Below are 18493 nucleotides of genomic sequence, written 5' to 3' on the forward strand. Positions count from 1 at the left end.
TTATCTTCAAATTTAAATTTATTAAGACATTCAGCTATGTCTGTCAGTCTACATCCAAATTTGCTACTAAAAATAAAATAAAGTCACATCCCACATTAGGAATATCAAGTCTGAAAAACACTTTTTGAGCCAAGCCTATTGTATAAATAAATGACTAGTTTCTTTTCATATCAAAATTCCCATAAAAAATTACATTCCCCCCTCCCCAGTTCTACCTGTAGCCATGATGAATGTAAAAATTTAAATATGACACATCCTTGTCAAAGAAAATGTGCAAAGTCTATTAACAGCTTTAAAAGTGGCATTTGCAGAATGTGATCATACAGTTATGTACTCATTCCCAAAGTGCAAATATTGCCATAATTTAACACTGTTTTGATTCAGTTGCAAGAATTAAACATTACGCAGCATTGAAAAGTACACTTAAGGGCCTCTATCAGTGCCCTAAAGCCCTTCCCACTCTGGTCTCCTACACAAACGTGGACCCCAAAGTGTTCATCAGAGTTTTAGTTTACTTCACACAGCCAACACAGTATACAATATATTAACAAAAGTTTCATATACATCAAAATATTGAAGACTCCATCATAAAGTTCAAGAGTCTCAGATTACATGAATGCACCCACAAGGCCCAAGTGCCCACCCACCCCCTAAAGCACATACGAAGTATGAGCGTGCTTCAATCTTTGAATACAATCAATGCTCTTACGTCTCTGATTTCATTTCAGTGCTGTACAAAACTCAATTATCCCCTGAGTCCCAATTAACTGAGGGAAAGGGGTTGGTGAAAGGGCCCGTCACTACTCCTACTTTGTAACAAGAATGATCCTGTTCCATAGAGAGAGAGGTCTGTTCCGCTTCAGCTTGCTTCTTCCCATGCTGTCCTGATGCTCTTTATCCTCCTTTCCTCAGCCCCTTTCAAGCACTCAAATCTGATTTTATTTATCCCTTCCAAGTCAAGGGCAGTTTCTGAAGCTGCTGAGGTTGAATTTTCTTTGCAAACCTCTATAAAGTATCAGCACAGGATACAGAAATACATTTTGATTAGCATACATTGCAAAATTTCTCCCACAATGTCAAGGGGATGAAAGCCAGCAGTCTCCACTGAGAGTACTTCCTGGATCAGATCCTTGGAATGTCAAGCTTCCTGCCTCATCATCTCATACATTCATTCCTCAAATCTGAGCGTGAATTTCATAGTGAGTTAACTTCTCCAGAGTATCAAAGCATTACTTCTGCTTCTTTTCTTCTGGGCTGACCTCAACAGGACATACTTCATCTTTTGCACTAAAAGGATATTTCTTAGGATCACAAGTCCCTTCCTGGCTATCGGATCTTGTGGCTATGCACTCGTTATTGTCCCTACAACCTTCCTGCATCCCAGTCTCTGGAGGACGCTCTTCATTTGGAGGGTCAGTACCTTCCTGAAGCACGATGTTCTGCTCAGCTCCAGCATGAGGCTGTGGAACCAGCTCAGTCCCTAACCCTGGAAGCTGGGAGGAGTTTTTGAGGTGGCAGTGGCACAGAGGGCATGTCTCCTGGACATACAACCATTTCTTGAGACATCCTGCATGGAAGAAATGGCTGCAAGGTGTGATCACAGCAGATTTCATGTCCTAGGAGAGGGACGAAAGATACCTCATAAATGTCTATTATCTAAAACCGTTGGCTGTGAATCCCACAAGTTATAGTTCCAACATTTCTTTCAGACAAGTTCCCCATATAAAATTTGTAACATAGATCTTAGAATAAAACTCACTTTAGATTATAGTAATACTCCTCCTGCCATCAGAGACCCCTTTATACCAACAATGCAAGAACCACTACCCAAGTAATTAAAAAAGGAAAACCAAAAATGAGAAAGAAACTAACTTAACTGGCTTCTGCCTCAGTATGAAACACAAGCATCACACAACTATTGCAGTGTGATTACTGGGTCTCCCCCGGCATGGCATGAGTGTAATTAGAACCTCAGAAAATCTGATGAAGACAGGACTTTCCATAGTTATGCTTCAACACAGCTGAACAGATTATTCCATGATGAAATTATTGGCAAGGAGACAAAGTCAGCCACATAACACCAGGGTATTGGCAAGGAAGCAGCAATTTCATTAGGGACAATGTTATTAACACAGTCTTCAAGATACAGTCCATATAAATCAGCATTTCTCAACTTGCATTACAATTGCCCAGAGTGCTTGTTAACCATGCTTGTTAACATTGTTAACATTGTTAACATTCCTGGGCCACCCCGGACCTACTGAATTGGGATATCTGAAGATGGCATTCACAAATCTGTAACTACAGTAAGCCACCCATGTGACTTTTATGCATACTCAAGTTTGAGAACTACTGCAGTAAGAAAGACGTGGTATACTTTGCATTAATATTCCTTGCCAAAGAGTAAATATTTGAAGAATTCAGGCTGAGGACATGATGCTTCAACTGTAAAAATATACGTTTGGTGACTCAACCATTAATTTTGTTTCAAGTCCCAAAACAAGGAGCTATAGTTGTTACAGAAATTCCTTGCCAAAAACTGGTTAACACCTGGGAGTCAACTTTTAAGCAGAAAGCCATCCAAGGAAAAGCAGCCAGCTGGGAGGTTAAGCAATTTAACTTTGATTTTCTGTGTGGTATCAGCAGGTAGTTCTAGCACCTCAAAAAAAGTGATGTGACAACAGGAAATACAAAAAGAGGACTCTTACATCCCAGAGATGGAACATTTAGGCATGGGCTGCTGAAGCTGATGTTCCCAGTCTATGACATGCTTTGTCCTGCATAAACAGGGCTACCAAGCACAAAGGAACCAGAACTAAGACAATGGCTGCTTCACTTGGGGGGAACTTACAATATTCCTTAGTTTCCCCAAATGCAAAAAACACCCTGGAAAATATTATTTCCTGAGTATGTTCTAGTAACAATAAAAAAGTGGTAGCTGCATTTAACTCTTAGTCAAAATTCTTATACTAAATAGTCTTAAACACACAGATATACACACCCCATCTAAACTGTAGAGCAGCCTTGGAGAAAGAACATTCATTCATACATACTCACTGACACCACCTGAAGTTTTATTCCACCAGCATATGCTCTTTAAGAGCAATTTTAAAGGAATGCTTTCTGTTGTTGCCCTTAATTTCTGTCCATACTTCCGAAAGTACAGTTTAACTATAAAAGCTGCTACTTAACCACCCCCTTGCACAAGTTACTGGGGACTAAACTCTAGGCCCATTTTTGTTGTGATATTTCCAAACTCATTTAAATACTATCTTTCATTTTTAATAGAAGGCAATCATCAGCTATTCATGGCACAAATGCCAACGATGCCAGGAAGGCCAGCTATCGTGCCACACCAACTGGTTGCCTCGATCCCCATTTGCATACACAAAGGCCTGTCTCCATCTCAGATATCCATCAACCCACAAGTAAACACATACTCTCCCCAACTATGTTAAGTAAACAAATATTTCCTCCCCACCCTGGAAATACCAGAAGGAAAAAGAGTGAGAATCTTGACACACCACTTTTCAGAAGTTGCTAACTCCTGATTGATAGTATATATTTGATAGTACATATATCTGTGTGTGTTTGTGTGTGTGTGAGTGTGTGTGTGTGTATTCAGGAGTAAATATAAAATACACCTGACCTGTTTTTCCTTTATTTATGGGTGAGCAATGTTGAAAATAACAACAAATTACAACTTGGACTAAATTAAAAACTTAGTTTAGAAATAAAATGGAAATACTCTATCAGGTCTTTAATAATTTCTGAGAACTTTTTTTTTTTTAATAACCCAGGAAATAATTCTGCCTAGAAATTTAGGCAGAAATGGTTAAAGTCCCAGGGGATACATCGTATGACCCACCCAAATAGACTCTTACAGTGCAAGTTACCTGGTAACAGATGGCACAGATATCATTGTGCTTCTCCAGCTGCTCCTCTGTAGCAACAGGTAAGGATTTAATCTTATTCACAGCATCCCTGCGGAGAAGGAAGCTCTTCCACCCCAGCTGCGCCCGAAGCCACACATTATAATAGGAATGGATGAAGATGATCATTGAGCCCATTACTGTCCACTCTCCAAAGATGGTCTCTGAGACACCATAGGCCACCACACAGAGGGCCACAAGAAACTCCAGGAGGCGGTAAGTGCCATTCACATAGTAGATGACATCATCCATGTTTTCTACTGGCTCTTTTCTGAATTCCTCAACCATAAATAAGACATAAATAAAAAGTGTTCCCAAAACCTGGAAAAAAAATACAGTTTTATAAAGCAGAATATGACCACTAATAAAGGCTTTTCATAGACTTAAAGCAATAACAACATTCGTAAACACTTTTTGGATGCCATATTTAATATCTAGAGGAGACAATGGTGTTATTAAAATGTGGATGATCTCAGTAATCCAGGCATCTGCTACCAAAAAGTCACATCTCAAGACATAACTTTCTTAAAATGATTGATTAGTTTCTGACTCATCCTTTCCATTTATTCCCCAGACCACCAAAACTCATTAAAGTTCTATCTAAATTGTCCTAATTCTGTAGTCATACATGTTCCTCAACTTTCAAAGAACCTTTAGCCCTACAGGGAACAATGAGTAAATCTGTGTTGCCAGTGCTGTATTTTCTTTTACTTTTTTACTGATCAAGCAGCAAAAATCCACCTTCAAGTTACAACAAGCTTTTCATTTCCAGGGCAATATGAGTTGTGTGTATGCATGTGTAATATACATGCATATGTCATATATTTATATATATCATGAAACAAAGGATATTTTTGAGTATTTACTTTAAATATGTGCTCCAAACAAGCTAAATAAAGTCTTTTAATATTTTACAGTTCCTTATCAATTTGAAGCTTTACACAATATTTCTGTATCATTTAAAAAAACACCAAAGCTTAATTACCTTGATAAAAAAAAAAGTACACTGACACAGACAGTCTGGTATTCTAGTAACCTATCATCTATCTAACTCCTATACTCAAATCAGTGTAATGTTTTCTAATAAATAAGTTGGGAAGTGATCACCTAAACAGGCTACTTCTAATCATTAATCTTGAAAAAGTTTAATTTCTTTTCAAGAAGGAAAATAAGAAAATCAGTTATTGCAGAAAGTTAGTTACTCCTAGGCTTACCTGAAGAGAGGTGAGAATGCTGCTGGAAATAATGATAAGCAGCCAAAAATCCATATGGAAAAACTGGCAAATCATGTAAGCCATATAAGCAGGGAACACTAGTAAAAATAAACAAAGGCTCACTGCACGGAAGTGTTTCCATAAACTCCTAGAGAAAGAAAAGTATTCCTTTAAAGTGTCTGTCACCCAGGAGCAAAACAATCACATTATCAACTGATAGTCTTGGACTGTGCTTACATTTCCCAAATAATTTCCTGAGCACCTTTCCCCATGCCAGTCACTGTACTAGACTTCAGGGAACGTGTCCTAGGCTTGGTATTTCAAAGCCCCCTGACTCACCTCTTCTCTATACACTCATTCAATTGCCAAGTACCATCAATTATCCCCCCTCCCCCATAGTTAACTTTCAGTTCGATTCTCATTCCTACCAATTCCAAAGTGATTCCAGGCTTTTGTAGCATTAAGCCTTAACACATTTTTAAGAGTAATTTGTGGTTTTAAGTCATGAGACATCTTCTCCCCACCCAGTATCCTATGGTGAAAATCTCTCCTACTGTGAGTACAATATTACTAAGAGGAATGGTTCTCCAGTGAACAGCTATACTCATCCTTGCATCTGTCAGTGTTGGGGGCAAAAAACTATGAACCACTGTGTTTTAGGACCTACTAGCCAGTCTTCCTCTCCTGGTCCCTGATCTATCCTGGACGTGGCCTGCCTGACTGATCCTCCTACAGCTCTGCTAGTGTAATACTGCCAAAACCTGCTCTAAACTTCCTAGCCTGGCATTTGAGCTCCTCTACTCTCAATTTTTTGGTTCAAACTTGTCAACATCTCTTCCTCACTACAGGCAAAGATGGTTCATTAATTATATTCCCAGAAAAATACAAACACACATTACACTAGACATGCCTCTGTCCCACTCTCTTTTACTGTAAACCCTTAGGCTATCTCAAGCTAAACAAATATGTGCACACAGATAGGTAACGTGAATCCTTTCTCCAGGAATCACCATCCCTCTTAGAATTCTTACACTGGTATCAGCCAATCACTAAACTATAGTATTGTTTTGGGGTGCCTGGGTGGCTCAGTTAGTTAAGTGTCCGACTTTGACTCAGGTCATGATCTCACAATTTGGGAGTTCAAACCCCATATCAGGGTCTGTTTTGATAGGTCAAAGCCTGGGAGCCTGCTTTGGATTCTGTGTCTCCCTGTCTCTCTACCCTACATGTATTCTCTCTCTCTCTCTCAAAGATAAAGGAACATAGAAAATTAAAAAAAAAAAAACTGTAATATTGTTTCAATTATACAGATATTTATATACTGTATACTTAAACATTTTTATTTGCTTATATTTATTATCTAAATAATATATATGTACATACCCACAAAAATGTCTTATCACCCAAATTTAAACTCCTTGAAAAAAAGAACTCCTTCTTCACATGGCTCAGTTTTTAAGCATAAAGGCTTGTATGAAGTCAGTGCCAAATAAAATTAGAAAATTTATTTCTGCTTGATATTTTTCAAATTGTTTTCATTACTATCTTTTTTTTTGGTAACCTACCTATATATCTACTCAAATGCAAAGCCCTATGATATAAGCAGGACAAAAGTTATGGTTATCTCATGGGGGAATAATTACATATATATACTTTGTATATAGTTCAGTATGTGCTCACGTGTGTGTTGTGTGTGTGTGTATACACATACACATATAGACACACATATACTTTTTAGATATAGTATAACTTTGTGGTTTTAAGACACCCAACAAATCAGACTTCTTAGACTTGAGTTTTTCTTTCTTTTTTTTTTTTTTTTTCCAATTTTTTAATGTTTGTTTATTTTTGAGAGAGAGAGAGAGTGTGAGCCAGGGGAGGGGCAGAGAGAGAGAGAAAGAGACATAGAATCTGAAACAGTCTCCCGGCTCCGGGCTGTCAGCACAGAGCGTGACACAGGGCTTGAACTCACAAACCGTGACATGACCTGAGCCTAAGTTGGATGCTCAACCGACTGAGCCACCCAGGCGTCCCTTCATTTCTGATTCCACTTGAACCCTATTCATCAGTAGTGGAATACATATACTGGAGGAACCCCATAGTTATGTCAAAAGGAGAAGGAACATAATTTTTCCTTTTGTGTACCTCTTCATCCATCAGAATATTTTAATAAATCATTCCGTAAATATATCCCAATTTAAAACAGACTGTATACCAAGTTCTAGAAGATAAAGAAAAACCCTCCCCAACAAGTGTCTTAATTAGAACTTTGAAAAATCTTTGTGCAACAGGAAAAAAAGGTGTGATTTCCACCCCCCTGCAGGTTTACTTATAGAACTATTTACTTTATATAACCAATTTCCAAGTAAATAGATGATAGAGGGCCACCACAAGGGATTAAAAAAAAGACATTAGCTATTTCTATTTCCTGGGTAAATAAAAGGCAAAGTTAATTTTTTTAAACATAGTGATTACAAATCTAGAAAGAAAACACCATGAACCCAAAACAGCCTTCCTCTCTCTTAGAAACACAAGACTCCATTACAGTCTATGTAAAGTGAGTATCAAGACTTAAAATTATTAATGATTTCCTATTAAACATGAACATTTATTTAAATTCATTACAAGGAAATATAGATTTCAACCAAAATAGTTTAAAGCTCATGGCTACAAAAAAGTTCAACTGTTTTAATTAAAAATCAGCATCTGTGATCTCAAATCCATGTTGTCTCAAGGAGACCAAAAAAAAAGTGCCATAAATCACCCCTTCTACCTTTAACTATAATATAGGTGGGGAGGAAAAATAATCACATACAAAGTTAAATGCTAAACTGTGTGGGACTACCTATAATTAGTAATTCAGAGAAGAAAGTGAATTATTATGATAAAAATTAAAGACAAGCACTTTAGAACTGTTTTACATCTTTTCTTGCAAACATTTCTACTTTCTGAAGAGACAAACATAAACTTGTCAGTAGTTATGCTTTGAGATGCAAAACAAATTTAGTATTTTATAGAAAGGTAGACAATACATTTATATAAAATAGGTATATATTTACATATAAGCATATATTTATACACATACAAGAGATGCATATACAACATTATGCCAAGAGTTTCAATTTAGGTCTAATTTTGGCATAAGTGTGTATACACACAAACACACAAAAATATATACACATAAACACACATAGAGGTGTGTATATTATATACACAAACATATATATCCTTATTTAAGCAGTTAAAATTCAATAAAAATCTAATTTAAGGGGTGTCTGAGCAGCTCAGTCCGTTAAGTCTGACTCTTGGTTTCAGCTCAAGTCATTAGCTCACAGTTTTGTGAGTTTGAGCCCCATGACAGGCTGTTTGCTGGCAGTGTGGAGCCTGCTTGGGATTCTCTCTCTGCCCCTCCCCCATTCATGCTGTCTCTCTCTAAGAATAGCAGAAAACGACACTGAAACCTCATCCCATGAGTAGGTTAAGCACTATAAAACACACTTTATAAACACACTAATCCATTTTCTTAAAAGTTTGTCATTTGAAAATCTATGTAATTTGAATAAGTAGACCATTGTCCTAAAATTCCATTAAAACCTGGAATAAAATTTACAGATAAAGGTCAACAAATATCTCTATGGCTAAAACTGAGATACCTTTTTAAGTTAAACACTGGAAATTACCTCTAGTCTAAGCAACTCCAAAGACATGTAAGGATTTTCCCCCTAATAATTATTTTCTTTAATGACAGATAGAAGCAACATTTCATGAATTATCAATCTTATTTCTTGAATTTTAGAATTAACCTACTCATTTCCTTTTTTAATATTAACTCGGCACACTGAATTAATCATAATCCCTGATTCAGAATGCACTACTGCTATTGGTTTGTGGGCATCCCTCTCTTTACTGAGTTAATAACCTAATTAGCTATCTTAAATATTGTAGCAGCCTTCACGAGCCCATCTCCTCAGACAGAAGTGAGGGCCTGGACAATAACCCCATTTCACCATATGGTCAAGCCCACCTCTTCCATATACCCTGCCTCTCTCCCCACAATGAAGTGTTCTTTACGCTCTTGCTTGCTTCCCTTTTTTTAGTTTTGTTTAACCTGTATGTATTCCTAAAGAATAGATTTTACATTTTTGTTTTTAACATAAAAATAATATTCTATACTGCCATCTTTTTGGACTTACTTTTTAACTTTATAATGCAATGAATCACTCCTAATGTTTTGTGTGTCACTATATTTCTAATATTCCATTGTGACTATTATCACACTTACCCACTTTCCTATTTGTCATTTAAGTTGTTCCCAGATGTTTGCTACTATGAATTGTGCTATGAACATTCTTCTACATGTCCTTACTGAGCATGTGCAAGAATGCCCAGAGTATATACGTAGGAGGCGATAATGACCAAGCTGTTTCCAAAGTCATTACACTTTACACTCCCACCAGAGACCAGGGACACCTTGTGATCTAGACCTCCTTCCACCCTAGGTATCAGCTGATTTTCTTTTCTCTCTCCCTTCTTCCTTCCTATTTATTTATTCCTTGCCAATCCCAGAGGTTAAAAATAGTACCTCAATGTGGTCTTGATTTACATTTCCCCCATCAGTAAAAAGGTTGCACCTCTCTTCATAGTCATGTGTTTCTTCTTTCACTAAAAGCCTAAAGATAAATATGTATTTCATCCATTTTTCTTGCTCATCTGAGCTGTTTGTGTACTGATACCAATTCTTGGGTGGGTGTAAATACTTGGGAGTATCTTCTCCTAGTTTGTTAATGTTAACTTTAGGTTTAAAAAGTTAATGTTAATAGTTAGATTTATGACTCTGCTTTCACAATCACAGTCATTCTTAACTCCTAGTCTCCCTTTCACAACAGTTCTGTCAGCTTAAGAGACTGTTTCCTATTTGAAGGTCCAAAATATGCTAGCCTATGTAGAGTTTTAATTTTTTGTTTTGAAATTTCAGGTCTCTTAAAATTCCAGAGTTGATCCTTTGATTACAGTGTGAGATAGGAACTTATTCCATCCTTTCCAAACAGAAGCCATTTTCTCCCAGCAACATTACAGAGGACTACCACCTGACCCCACCCATCTGATATGCCACCTCTGTTACCTACCGAAGTTCTACATACAAGGATCTGTTTGGGGGCTCTCTGTTCCAATGCTCAACAACTGTCTACGCTTGAGCCAATAATACAAAAGCTTCATAGTACCTCCTACTATGAGTGAAATAAAACTTATCTTTCTCAAGTTGTATATCTGATTTCAATATAAGGATTATACTAGCCACACAGAAGGAGTTGGGTAGTATTCTTTCCATTGTCTGGAAGTGCACGTTTAAAATAGGGATAATCTGCTCCTTCAAAGTTTGGAACTTGCCTGTACTACCATCTGCCTCCATTTCTTTAATAGCTACAGAACTATCCAGGTTTTTAAATTCCTCTTGAGTCAGCTCTAATAAGTTACATTTTCTCATACTTCTCAGTTTTCCTCCTTTCCTTCTAAATTTCCTCTGCATGAGACTTTGGAGGAAGAAGTCAGTAATAAGCAGACTAGTTCAACACCATGGAGGGAACAAGAACTGGATTTAATGGTTTTTATGGCAGTGGAATTACAGACTTTTTTTTCTCTTTTCCAAACTTTCTACAGTATTATATTAGTCTTATTAATATATGCCTAAGTAATTATTATAATTAATACTACTAAATGATACTCCCAGAAATGACAAAATAGTGTTATACTGACAGCCTCATCACTTAAGTGGCTATTTAAAAGGCAGTTCACCATTAAGTTCAACATCTTAAATGTTTCTATTGAGATACTTCAACCCTCAAAGCCAAATCTCAAATAACTATAATTAACTGTAATGATTAATATTATCTGAAGCAAAGACCTTATTTAAATTAAAATTGATTCTGTTAGCCATTCTACCATTTGTGAAAAATTTCAGAATGTTCAGCAATGTGGGATATGGGAATAGAAAGATAAATCTGAAGAACTATGAAATATTAATTTGGAATGTTTTAAAAATCTATCCAAATTCAATCTCCCAAAAGAGAGAATTAAATTCAGAATTAATTTCAGATATTTCAAATATCAAGAGAGTATAAATGGATGCTGGAAAAAAACAGTGATACTGAATTTTAAGCAATTTCTTATAGAATGCCCTTGTATAAACTGTAATAAGCCAAAATTGTACCTTAAAGAGCTAAATGATAAAAATTTTACAGAAAACTTCTGTAATATGGAATGAACATGAATGCAGCTGTTAATTTCACCTGGTCCCAGAAAGTATCAAGAAGCCCCAATAAACCTCAGTAAGCTGCAAAATGGTCTAAAATGCCATCAGATGAGGCAGTTATTCCATAAATGCCCATCTTTATGACTGCCTGAGAGCCTTTATTTCTCTCTTCGAATGATTTTCTCCTTACTCTCAATGCTTTCTCTGCTTGAGCATTACACAAAATAAGATTATTTGATATATTTCTTGGACTAAATCTTATGCTTTCCATTTTTCATTTTAAAATTGGACAAGTGTAAGAAGTATTAAATATCTCTGAAAAAGAAAAACACTGACTTGTAATTGATTACATGGCCTTTGATGTGATTTCTAACTACAGGAATTCTTGTGAGGGAAAAAAAACAGAAATGTCAAACATATAGAAAAAATAAAAATGTAAACTTGCCATCTTAAGCTAATACCAATTATTCCTCCACCCATTTTCTGTCTCCAAACATTATATAAATTTTCAGACAAAATCTATATATTTTACAAAGAATATTACAAAAAATTTTAGGGAGTTTCTTACTTGTCTCTGGATGCTCCCAGTGCCAAAACAATAGGATCTGCAATCTCTAACATTGACTGAAGGATAGAAGCTACGACAATGAAAAGGATAATACTGAGCAGGAACGCCCGATGAACAACTTGTAGTTCTATGAGACCAGTCTGTACTGCCAGGATTAACAGAGTAACTCCTTCCGTCATGCCTCTAAAAAAAAGCATACGTTTTCAGAAAAAACAAATAATCAGAATCTCATTTCATTCCAAGAGCAAATAATCCTCATCAGAATGTAAACACATGTAACATATAACATGGATATAATAGTAGTACATAGTCATAATATACCACTGTATGCGTATTTTAGAATACAATGAGAAGAATAAAAGCAACTTCTAAGATAAATAAAAGTGTTCTAACTAGGCTTTGCTAATGAATGTTCAGCAATGTGGGACATGGGAATAGAAAGATAAATCTGATGAACTATGAAATGCTAATTGGGAATGTTTTAAAAATCTGCTACCAAATTTCCATCTCCCAAAAGATCATTTGTTCCCTTACTCATAAAACACTACCAAAGCAGCAATAAATTCAGATATTTAAAAAATCACGAGACTATAAATGGATGCTGGAAAAACAGTGATACTGAATTTTAAACAATTTTTCTTTTTTTTAATGTTTATTTATTTTTGAGAGACAGAGACAGAGTGTGAGCAAGGGAGGAACAGAGAGGAAGACACAGAATCCAAAGCAGGCTCCAGGTTCTGAGCTGTCAGCACAGAGCCCAGTGCAGGGCCCGAACCCAAGAACTGTGAGATCATGACCTGAGTCGAAGTTGGATGCCTAACTGACGGAGCCATCCATGTGCTCTTAAGCAATTTCTTACAGAATGCCCTTGTATAAACTATAATAAGCCAAAATTGTATCTTAAAGAGGTAAATAATAATTTGACTTTTATTCTGAAAGGAAAGTTCTGTAATATGAAATAAACATGAATACAGCTAGATATCCACTGAATTATAGGTTTATATCATGGGTTTTTTCTTGACTACAGAATATAAAATCATAGATGAATGTCTCCATAATCTTGAAGTAGGAAAAGTCTCTTTAAGCAGACCATAAGAACTACAAGACACAAATACAAATTTTTTGAAATTCAATTTCCATTTGGAAAATATACACAAAATCTTTAGAGACCTTTTTTATCTTATTGGCTTGATTTATAAATAACTCTCACAAATAAATGAGCAAAGGATTAAGTCCAGTTTTCAAAACCATAAATTAGCAAATATTTCAAAGTTGGATGACCCAAGCAAGCACTGACAAGGAATCTGAGAAAAATGGGGACACTAATGTTGATATAAAACAGGTAACACCTTTCTGGAAAAAAATTTGCTAATAAATTTAAAATGTACAGACACTTCAACTCAATAATCTTACTGGTAATAATTTACCCTATGGATGTACTACAAAAAATTTGTATGTAAGAGAAAACATAGTAAGAGAACATGTTATGGGACATTGTGCTAATACAATTGGCAAAATCCAGATTCTGAAAAATTAAGTAGTACAATCTAGTGTCTTCAAGAAATAAAATGAAAGGAAAAAAAAATACAGAGAGACACCAAGGTCATAAATATTAAAAGAGACTTAAAAGATATTAACCAACTACAATATGAGCCTTATTTGGATCTGAAGCTGAGCAAATAAAATATCTGAAGAAAAAAAAAAAAAAGATCAGGAAAATATGAACACCAACTGGTAATTTGAGGCCAAGGAATTTTTCTCTTACTAGGAATGAATATTCTATTGTAGTTATGTTTTTTCATAGGAGACTGAAATACTTATGGGTAAAATGGTATTATATCTGAGATTTGTGCCAAATAAATGCAGCCGAGAGTTATAGAGGGGACACAATGAGTGGGGCTGATAAGGGCATGCATGATAGAAGACTGGCCATATTACTGGAGATGGGTGACAAGTATATGGAGGCTCATTTTACTATTCTCTCAACTTTGTTAATTTGAAATTTTCCTAATTAGGAGTTTAAAAAAGAGAGACATATAAAAAGATATTCATAGCGCCATTTTTAATAGCAAAATAAAGAATAAAGAAATACATTTAATTTTTGGAATAGTATGCCTTTATCAAAAAGAATGAGGATGTCTCTGTTGACACAATAAAACAAATAATTGGGGCACCTGGGTGGCTCAGTCGGTTAACCGTCCGACTTGGGCTCAGGTCATGATCTCACTGTCCGTGGGTTCAAGCCCCGTATCGGGCTCTGTACTGACAGCTCAGAGCCTGGAGCCTGCTTCAGATTCTGTGTCTTCCTCTCTCTCTGACCCTCCCCTGCTCACGCTATCTCTCTCTCTCTCAGAAATAAATAAAACATTAAAAAATTTTTTTTAAAAACCAAATAATCTAAAAAAATATTTAAATGAAAAAATAAGGTGCAGAACTGTTTATAGTGTGGGAATGAACCAAATATATAGATATGTGTGTATGTACATATTTATATATGGATTTTCCCCATAAGAAAATTTAAAATAACCATCTACAGCTGTTACCTTTGGGGAAAGGAAATGGCAAGCAGGGGGAGGAAGTTGTCACTTCCCATTTTGTTATTTTCTGAATGGTATGAATTTGGCGAGCTTATACATGAATTATTTTTCTTTCTTGGCCCTCCCCTTTTTTTTTCCATTATAAAAGTGTTAGCTGATACTGGCAGGAAGATTACAAAGTATTAGTTTTTCTCTTCTCTAATAAAAAAAACTAATGTACACCAAAAAAAATGTTTCTTCCAATTTACAAGGTACTCACCATCTACTAATTCTGAAATATTCCATAAGGATTCAAAGACTTTAAGAGATCACTTAAATTTATATAAATAAAACCATTAAAAATTCTTCTATTAAGATAACAAATTATGACAAGTTCCAGAAATAGGGTTTCCCAATGTCTGATCTTAGTGATTTAATGACAACTAGATGAACTATTATTGCATTCTCATTAATACAATAATACTGATTGAAACTTTAATCAGTATCAAAATTATGCCCAAACATAAAAAATTAAGAAAGTATCAAATACAGAAATTTGAGTGCTGATGCACAGGGGCACATGTACCCCAATGTTCATAGCAGCACTATCAACAATAGCCAAACCATAGAAAGAACCTAAGTGTCCATCAACTGATGAACGGATCAAGAAGATGTGGTATATTTATACAATGAAATACTACATGGCAATGAGAAAGAATGAAATCTGGCCATTTGTAGCAACATGCATAGAACTAGAAGTTATTATGCTAAGCGAAATAAGTCAGGCAGAGAAGGACAAATACCGTATGTTTGAACGTATAGGAGGATTAGGAGGAACTTAACAGAGGACAAAGTGGGAGAAGAAGGGGAAAAATAGTTGGGGAAAGGGAGGGAGGCAAACCATAAGAGACTCTTGAATGCCAAGAACAAACTGAGGGCAGATGGGGGGGGGGGTAGGGGGAGAAAGTGATGGGAAAAAACAAGCTATTAAAAATCTCTTAAATTTAGGAAAGTGTCCTGTATATATTGATAGGTACAAACAATAAAAATCCATCTTTTACACCTGGAAATCCAGTTATATTTTTCATAGTATTTTTAATCCAATTTCAGTATATGTGCTGCCGAAGCGAGCACTTTTTAATCCAATTTCAACTATTAAAAAAAAAAACAACCCTCAAAATTCCATTTCCTCTGAAATTCATCATTACTTCTTCAAGTTATATATAACATTTAAATTTCTAGAGACATTCATAGTCAAGAACTTACCTATTCATGGCAGGATCATTCATGAAAGCTCGATAACCTTGCAAGTAAAATTTGCAGAGTGTCAGAACCCCCAAGGCAACGAAGGAAACCGTGAAGACCAAGCCCAGAAGTGAATAAGGAGTGCTGCAGCATTCAGCAATACTAGAAAAGAGGGGGCAGGGGTAATGACAGATCAACGTTTTCTCCTGGAAATAAAACCATCTTAAGACTTCAAATAACCATCAAGCTTGATCTGATCCTTATAAATTAAAACACCCCAAACTAAAATTTGAGGTAAAATCACCTAACCACTCCACTAATAATTTAAATCTATTCTTATTATTATCCTAACCCACACCTTTAAAAAAATCTCTTTGGCAAATATTTACTATAATAGAACTATAACTGAAACAAAGTCTATTTTTATTTATCTATCATCTCTTTCAAATGTAGTAAGAGCTTAAATTTTGTTCACACCTTAAGAAACATACAATTATGTGTGTGTATAAAAAAAAGGAACAGAGAGAATTACTTGGGCAGGACACCTAAACCTCATCTAAAATCTCAGTATTAGGGGTACCTGGGTGACTCAGTTGGTTAAGTATCTTGAGTTTGGCTCAGGTCATGATTTCACGGTTTGTGGGTTCAAGCCCCACGAAAGGCTCTATTCTGAGAGCTCAGAGCCTAGAGCCTGCTTCAGATTCGGTCTTATCTCTCTGCCCCTACCCCACTCGTGCTCTGTCGCTTTCTCAAATATAAATCAACATTAAAAATTTTTTTTAAATAAAAAAACAAAAAATAAAATCTCAGTATTACTTTTTTACTTTTTAAATAAGTTCAAACTCGGGGCGCCTGGGTGGCTTAGTCGGTTAAGCGTCCGACTTTCGCTATGGGTCATGATCTCGCGGTTCGTGGGTTCGGGCCCCGCGTCAGGCTCTGTGCTAACTGCCAGCTCAGAGCCTGGAGCCTGTTTCAGTCTGTGACTCCCTCTCTCTCTGACCCTCCCCTGTTCACGCTGTCTCTCTCTCTCTCCTAGAAATAAATAAAACATTTAAATAAATAAATAAATTCAAACTCATTCATAGCTTACTGATTTGTTAAGCCTATTACACTATGCTACACTTCATCTGATTGTGCTTTTATAATAATAATCTGGTTTAAAACACGACCAATCCCAGTCCCATGCTTAGGTTATTATCCTAACCACAGAACTCTATTTCTTTTCTCTTTAAATTGAATTACCTACTGGATCATCATAAAATTCTTCACAAAATTTCCATAGTAATTACATAAATATCAATAGCAGTGAAATTCATTAATAATGAGTAGGCTATCAAAATATACTTGATATCAATTTATTGCATGTTTACAGAAGCTAATTATCAATTATAGCTGTTATTTTCAGAAAGTACAAAATCAGGGGCACATGGGTTGCTATGTCGGTTAAGCGTCTGACTTTGGCTCAGGTCATGATCTCCCAGTTCATGGGTTCAAGCCCGCATGGGGTTCTGTACTGACAGCTCAGAGCCTGGAGTCTGCTTCAGATTTTAGGTCTCCCTCTTGCTGTCCCTCCCCTGCTCAAGCTCTCTCTCAAAAATAAACATTTAAAAATTAAAAAAAAAAAAAAAAAATGGGCGCCTGGGTGGCTCAGTCAGTTAAGCATCTGACTTCGGCTCAGGTCATGATCTCGCGTTTCGTGGGTTTGAGCCCCACATTGGGTTCTGTGCTGGCAGCTCAGAGCCTGGAGCCTGCTTCAGATTCCATGTCTCCCTCTCTCTCTATCCCTCCCCTGCTCATGCTCTGTCTCTGTCTCAAAAATAACATAAACTATAAAAAATTTAAAAAAATAAAAAATAAAATAAACATTTAAAATAATTTTTAAAAAGTACAAAATCACTCAGTGCCAATACATTTATTCTACTTATTTACTAAATTAGGTACTGTCCTATGTCATTTTTATTGACATTTCATTCTGTGTAACATTTTCCCTACACCACTTAATGCACAGTGCCCCGTAATTTAGTTGGCCAAGAAACAATGACTCTATTAATGAAAACTTAAAACTTTTATCTGTTCATATGTATTTTCCCAAAGGACAGTTTCATTCTTGCCTTTATGTACCAAAGAAGATATATATAATACACACACACACACACACACACCCATGTGCTAGACTGGGGGCCTGACATTCAAACTCAAGAGTGGAAAAAATGACAAATACAGATCTAGCATAAGCTCACAAAAAAAGATACATTAGTAGAAAAAGTACTCTGATCTTAAGACTTTTTTTTTTAATCTAAATCTTAAAAACCGAGTCTTAGAATTCCTTTGGGGCAAATAGCAAAGTACTGGGATATACTCATTTCACCGATTATTTGACTATCTGAATAATGAAGCAAAACATTACGAATAACATGGAATAGGGGCGCCTGGGTGGCTCAGTCGATTAAGCATCCAGCTTTGGTTCAGGTCATGATCTCATGGTTTGTGGGTTTGAGCCCCATGTTGAGCTATGTGCTAACAGTGCAGATTTTCTCTCTTTGTCTCTCTCCCTCGCTCTGTCCCTCTCTCACTTGTGCTTTCTTGCTCTCTCAAAATAAATAAACAAAAAAAATATGGCACAGCACAAGAGTAAATCATAGGGTTTGAACTCAGATGGGATTTGAGGTCGGCACTGTTTAAGCAGTGTCACCTGGGGCAAGTTACTCTTGGCACAGTCTCCTCAGCTATTAAAATGATAATGATAATAAAGGTACCTATCTCCCAGG

The 18493-nt window shown here is 36.1% G+C and overlaps 1 protein-coding gene across 2 annotated transcripts in view; it reads right to left on the reverse strand.

Annotated features, from left to right (window-relative positions):
* RNF145 (ring finger protein 145) overlaps nucleotides 1-18493 on the reverse strand; it is a 58209-nt gene continuing 39716 nt past the window's right edge. For both annotated transcript variants that reach the window (XM_039245360.1, XM_039245359.1), the window contains exons 7-11: nucleotides 15747-15887; nucleotides 11965-12147; nucleotides 5147-5294; nucleotides 3897-4253; nucleotides 1-1616 (exon numbers count right to left, since the gene is read on the reverse strand). In XM_039245360.1, coding sequence (XP_039101291.1) covers nucleotides 1230-1616; nucleotides 3897-4253; nucleotides 5147-5294; nucleotides 11965-12147; nucleotides 15747-15887 — 1216 coding nt within the window. In that variant the 3' untranslated portion in view covers nucleotides 1-1229. The remainder of the gene's footprint in view (nucleotides 1617-3896; nucleotides 4254-5146; nucleotides 5295-11964; nucleotides 12148-15746; nucleotides 15888-18493) is intronic.

This window comes from Hyaena hyaena, unplaced genomic scaffold (genome assembly GCF_003009895.1).
Source record: "Hyaena hyaena isolate Hyena2069 unplaced genomic scaffold, ASM300989v1 scaffold_253, whole genome shotgun sequence".
In the NCBI taxonomy this organism is placed as follows: Eukaryota; Metazoa; Chordata; class Mammalia; order Carnivora; family Hyaenidae; genus Hyaena; species Hyaena hyaena.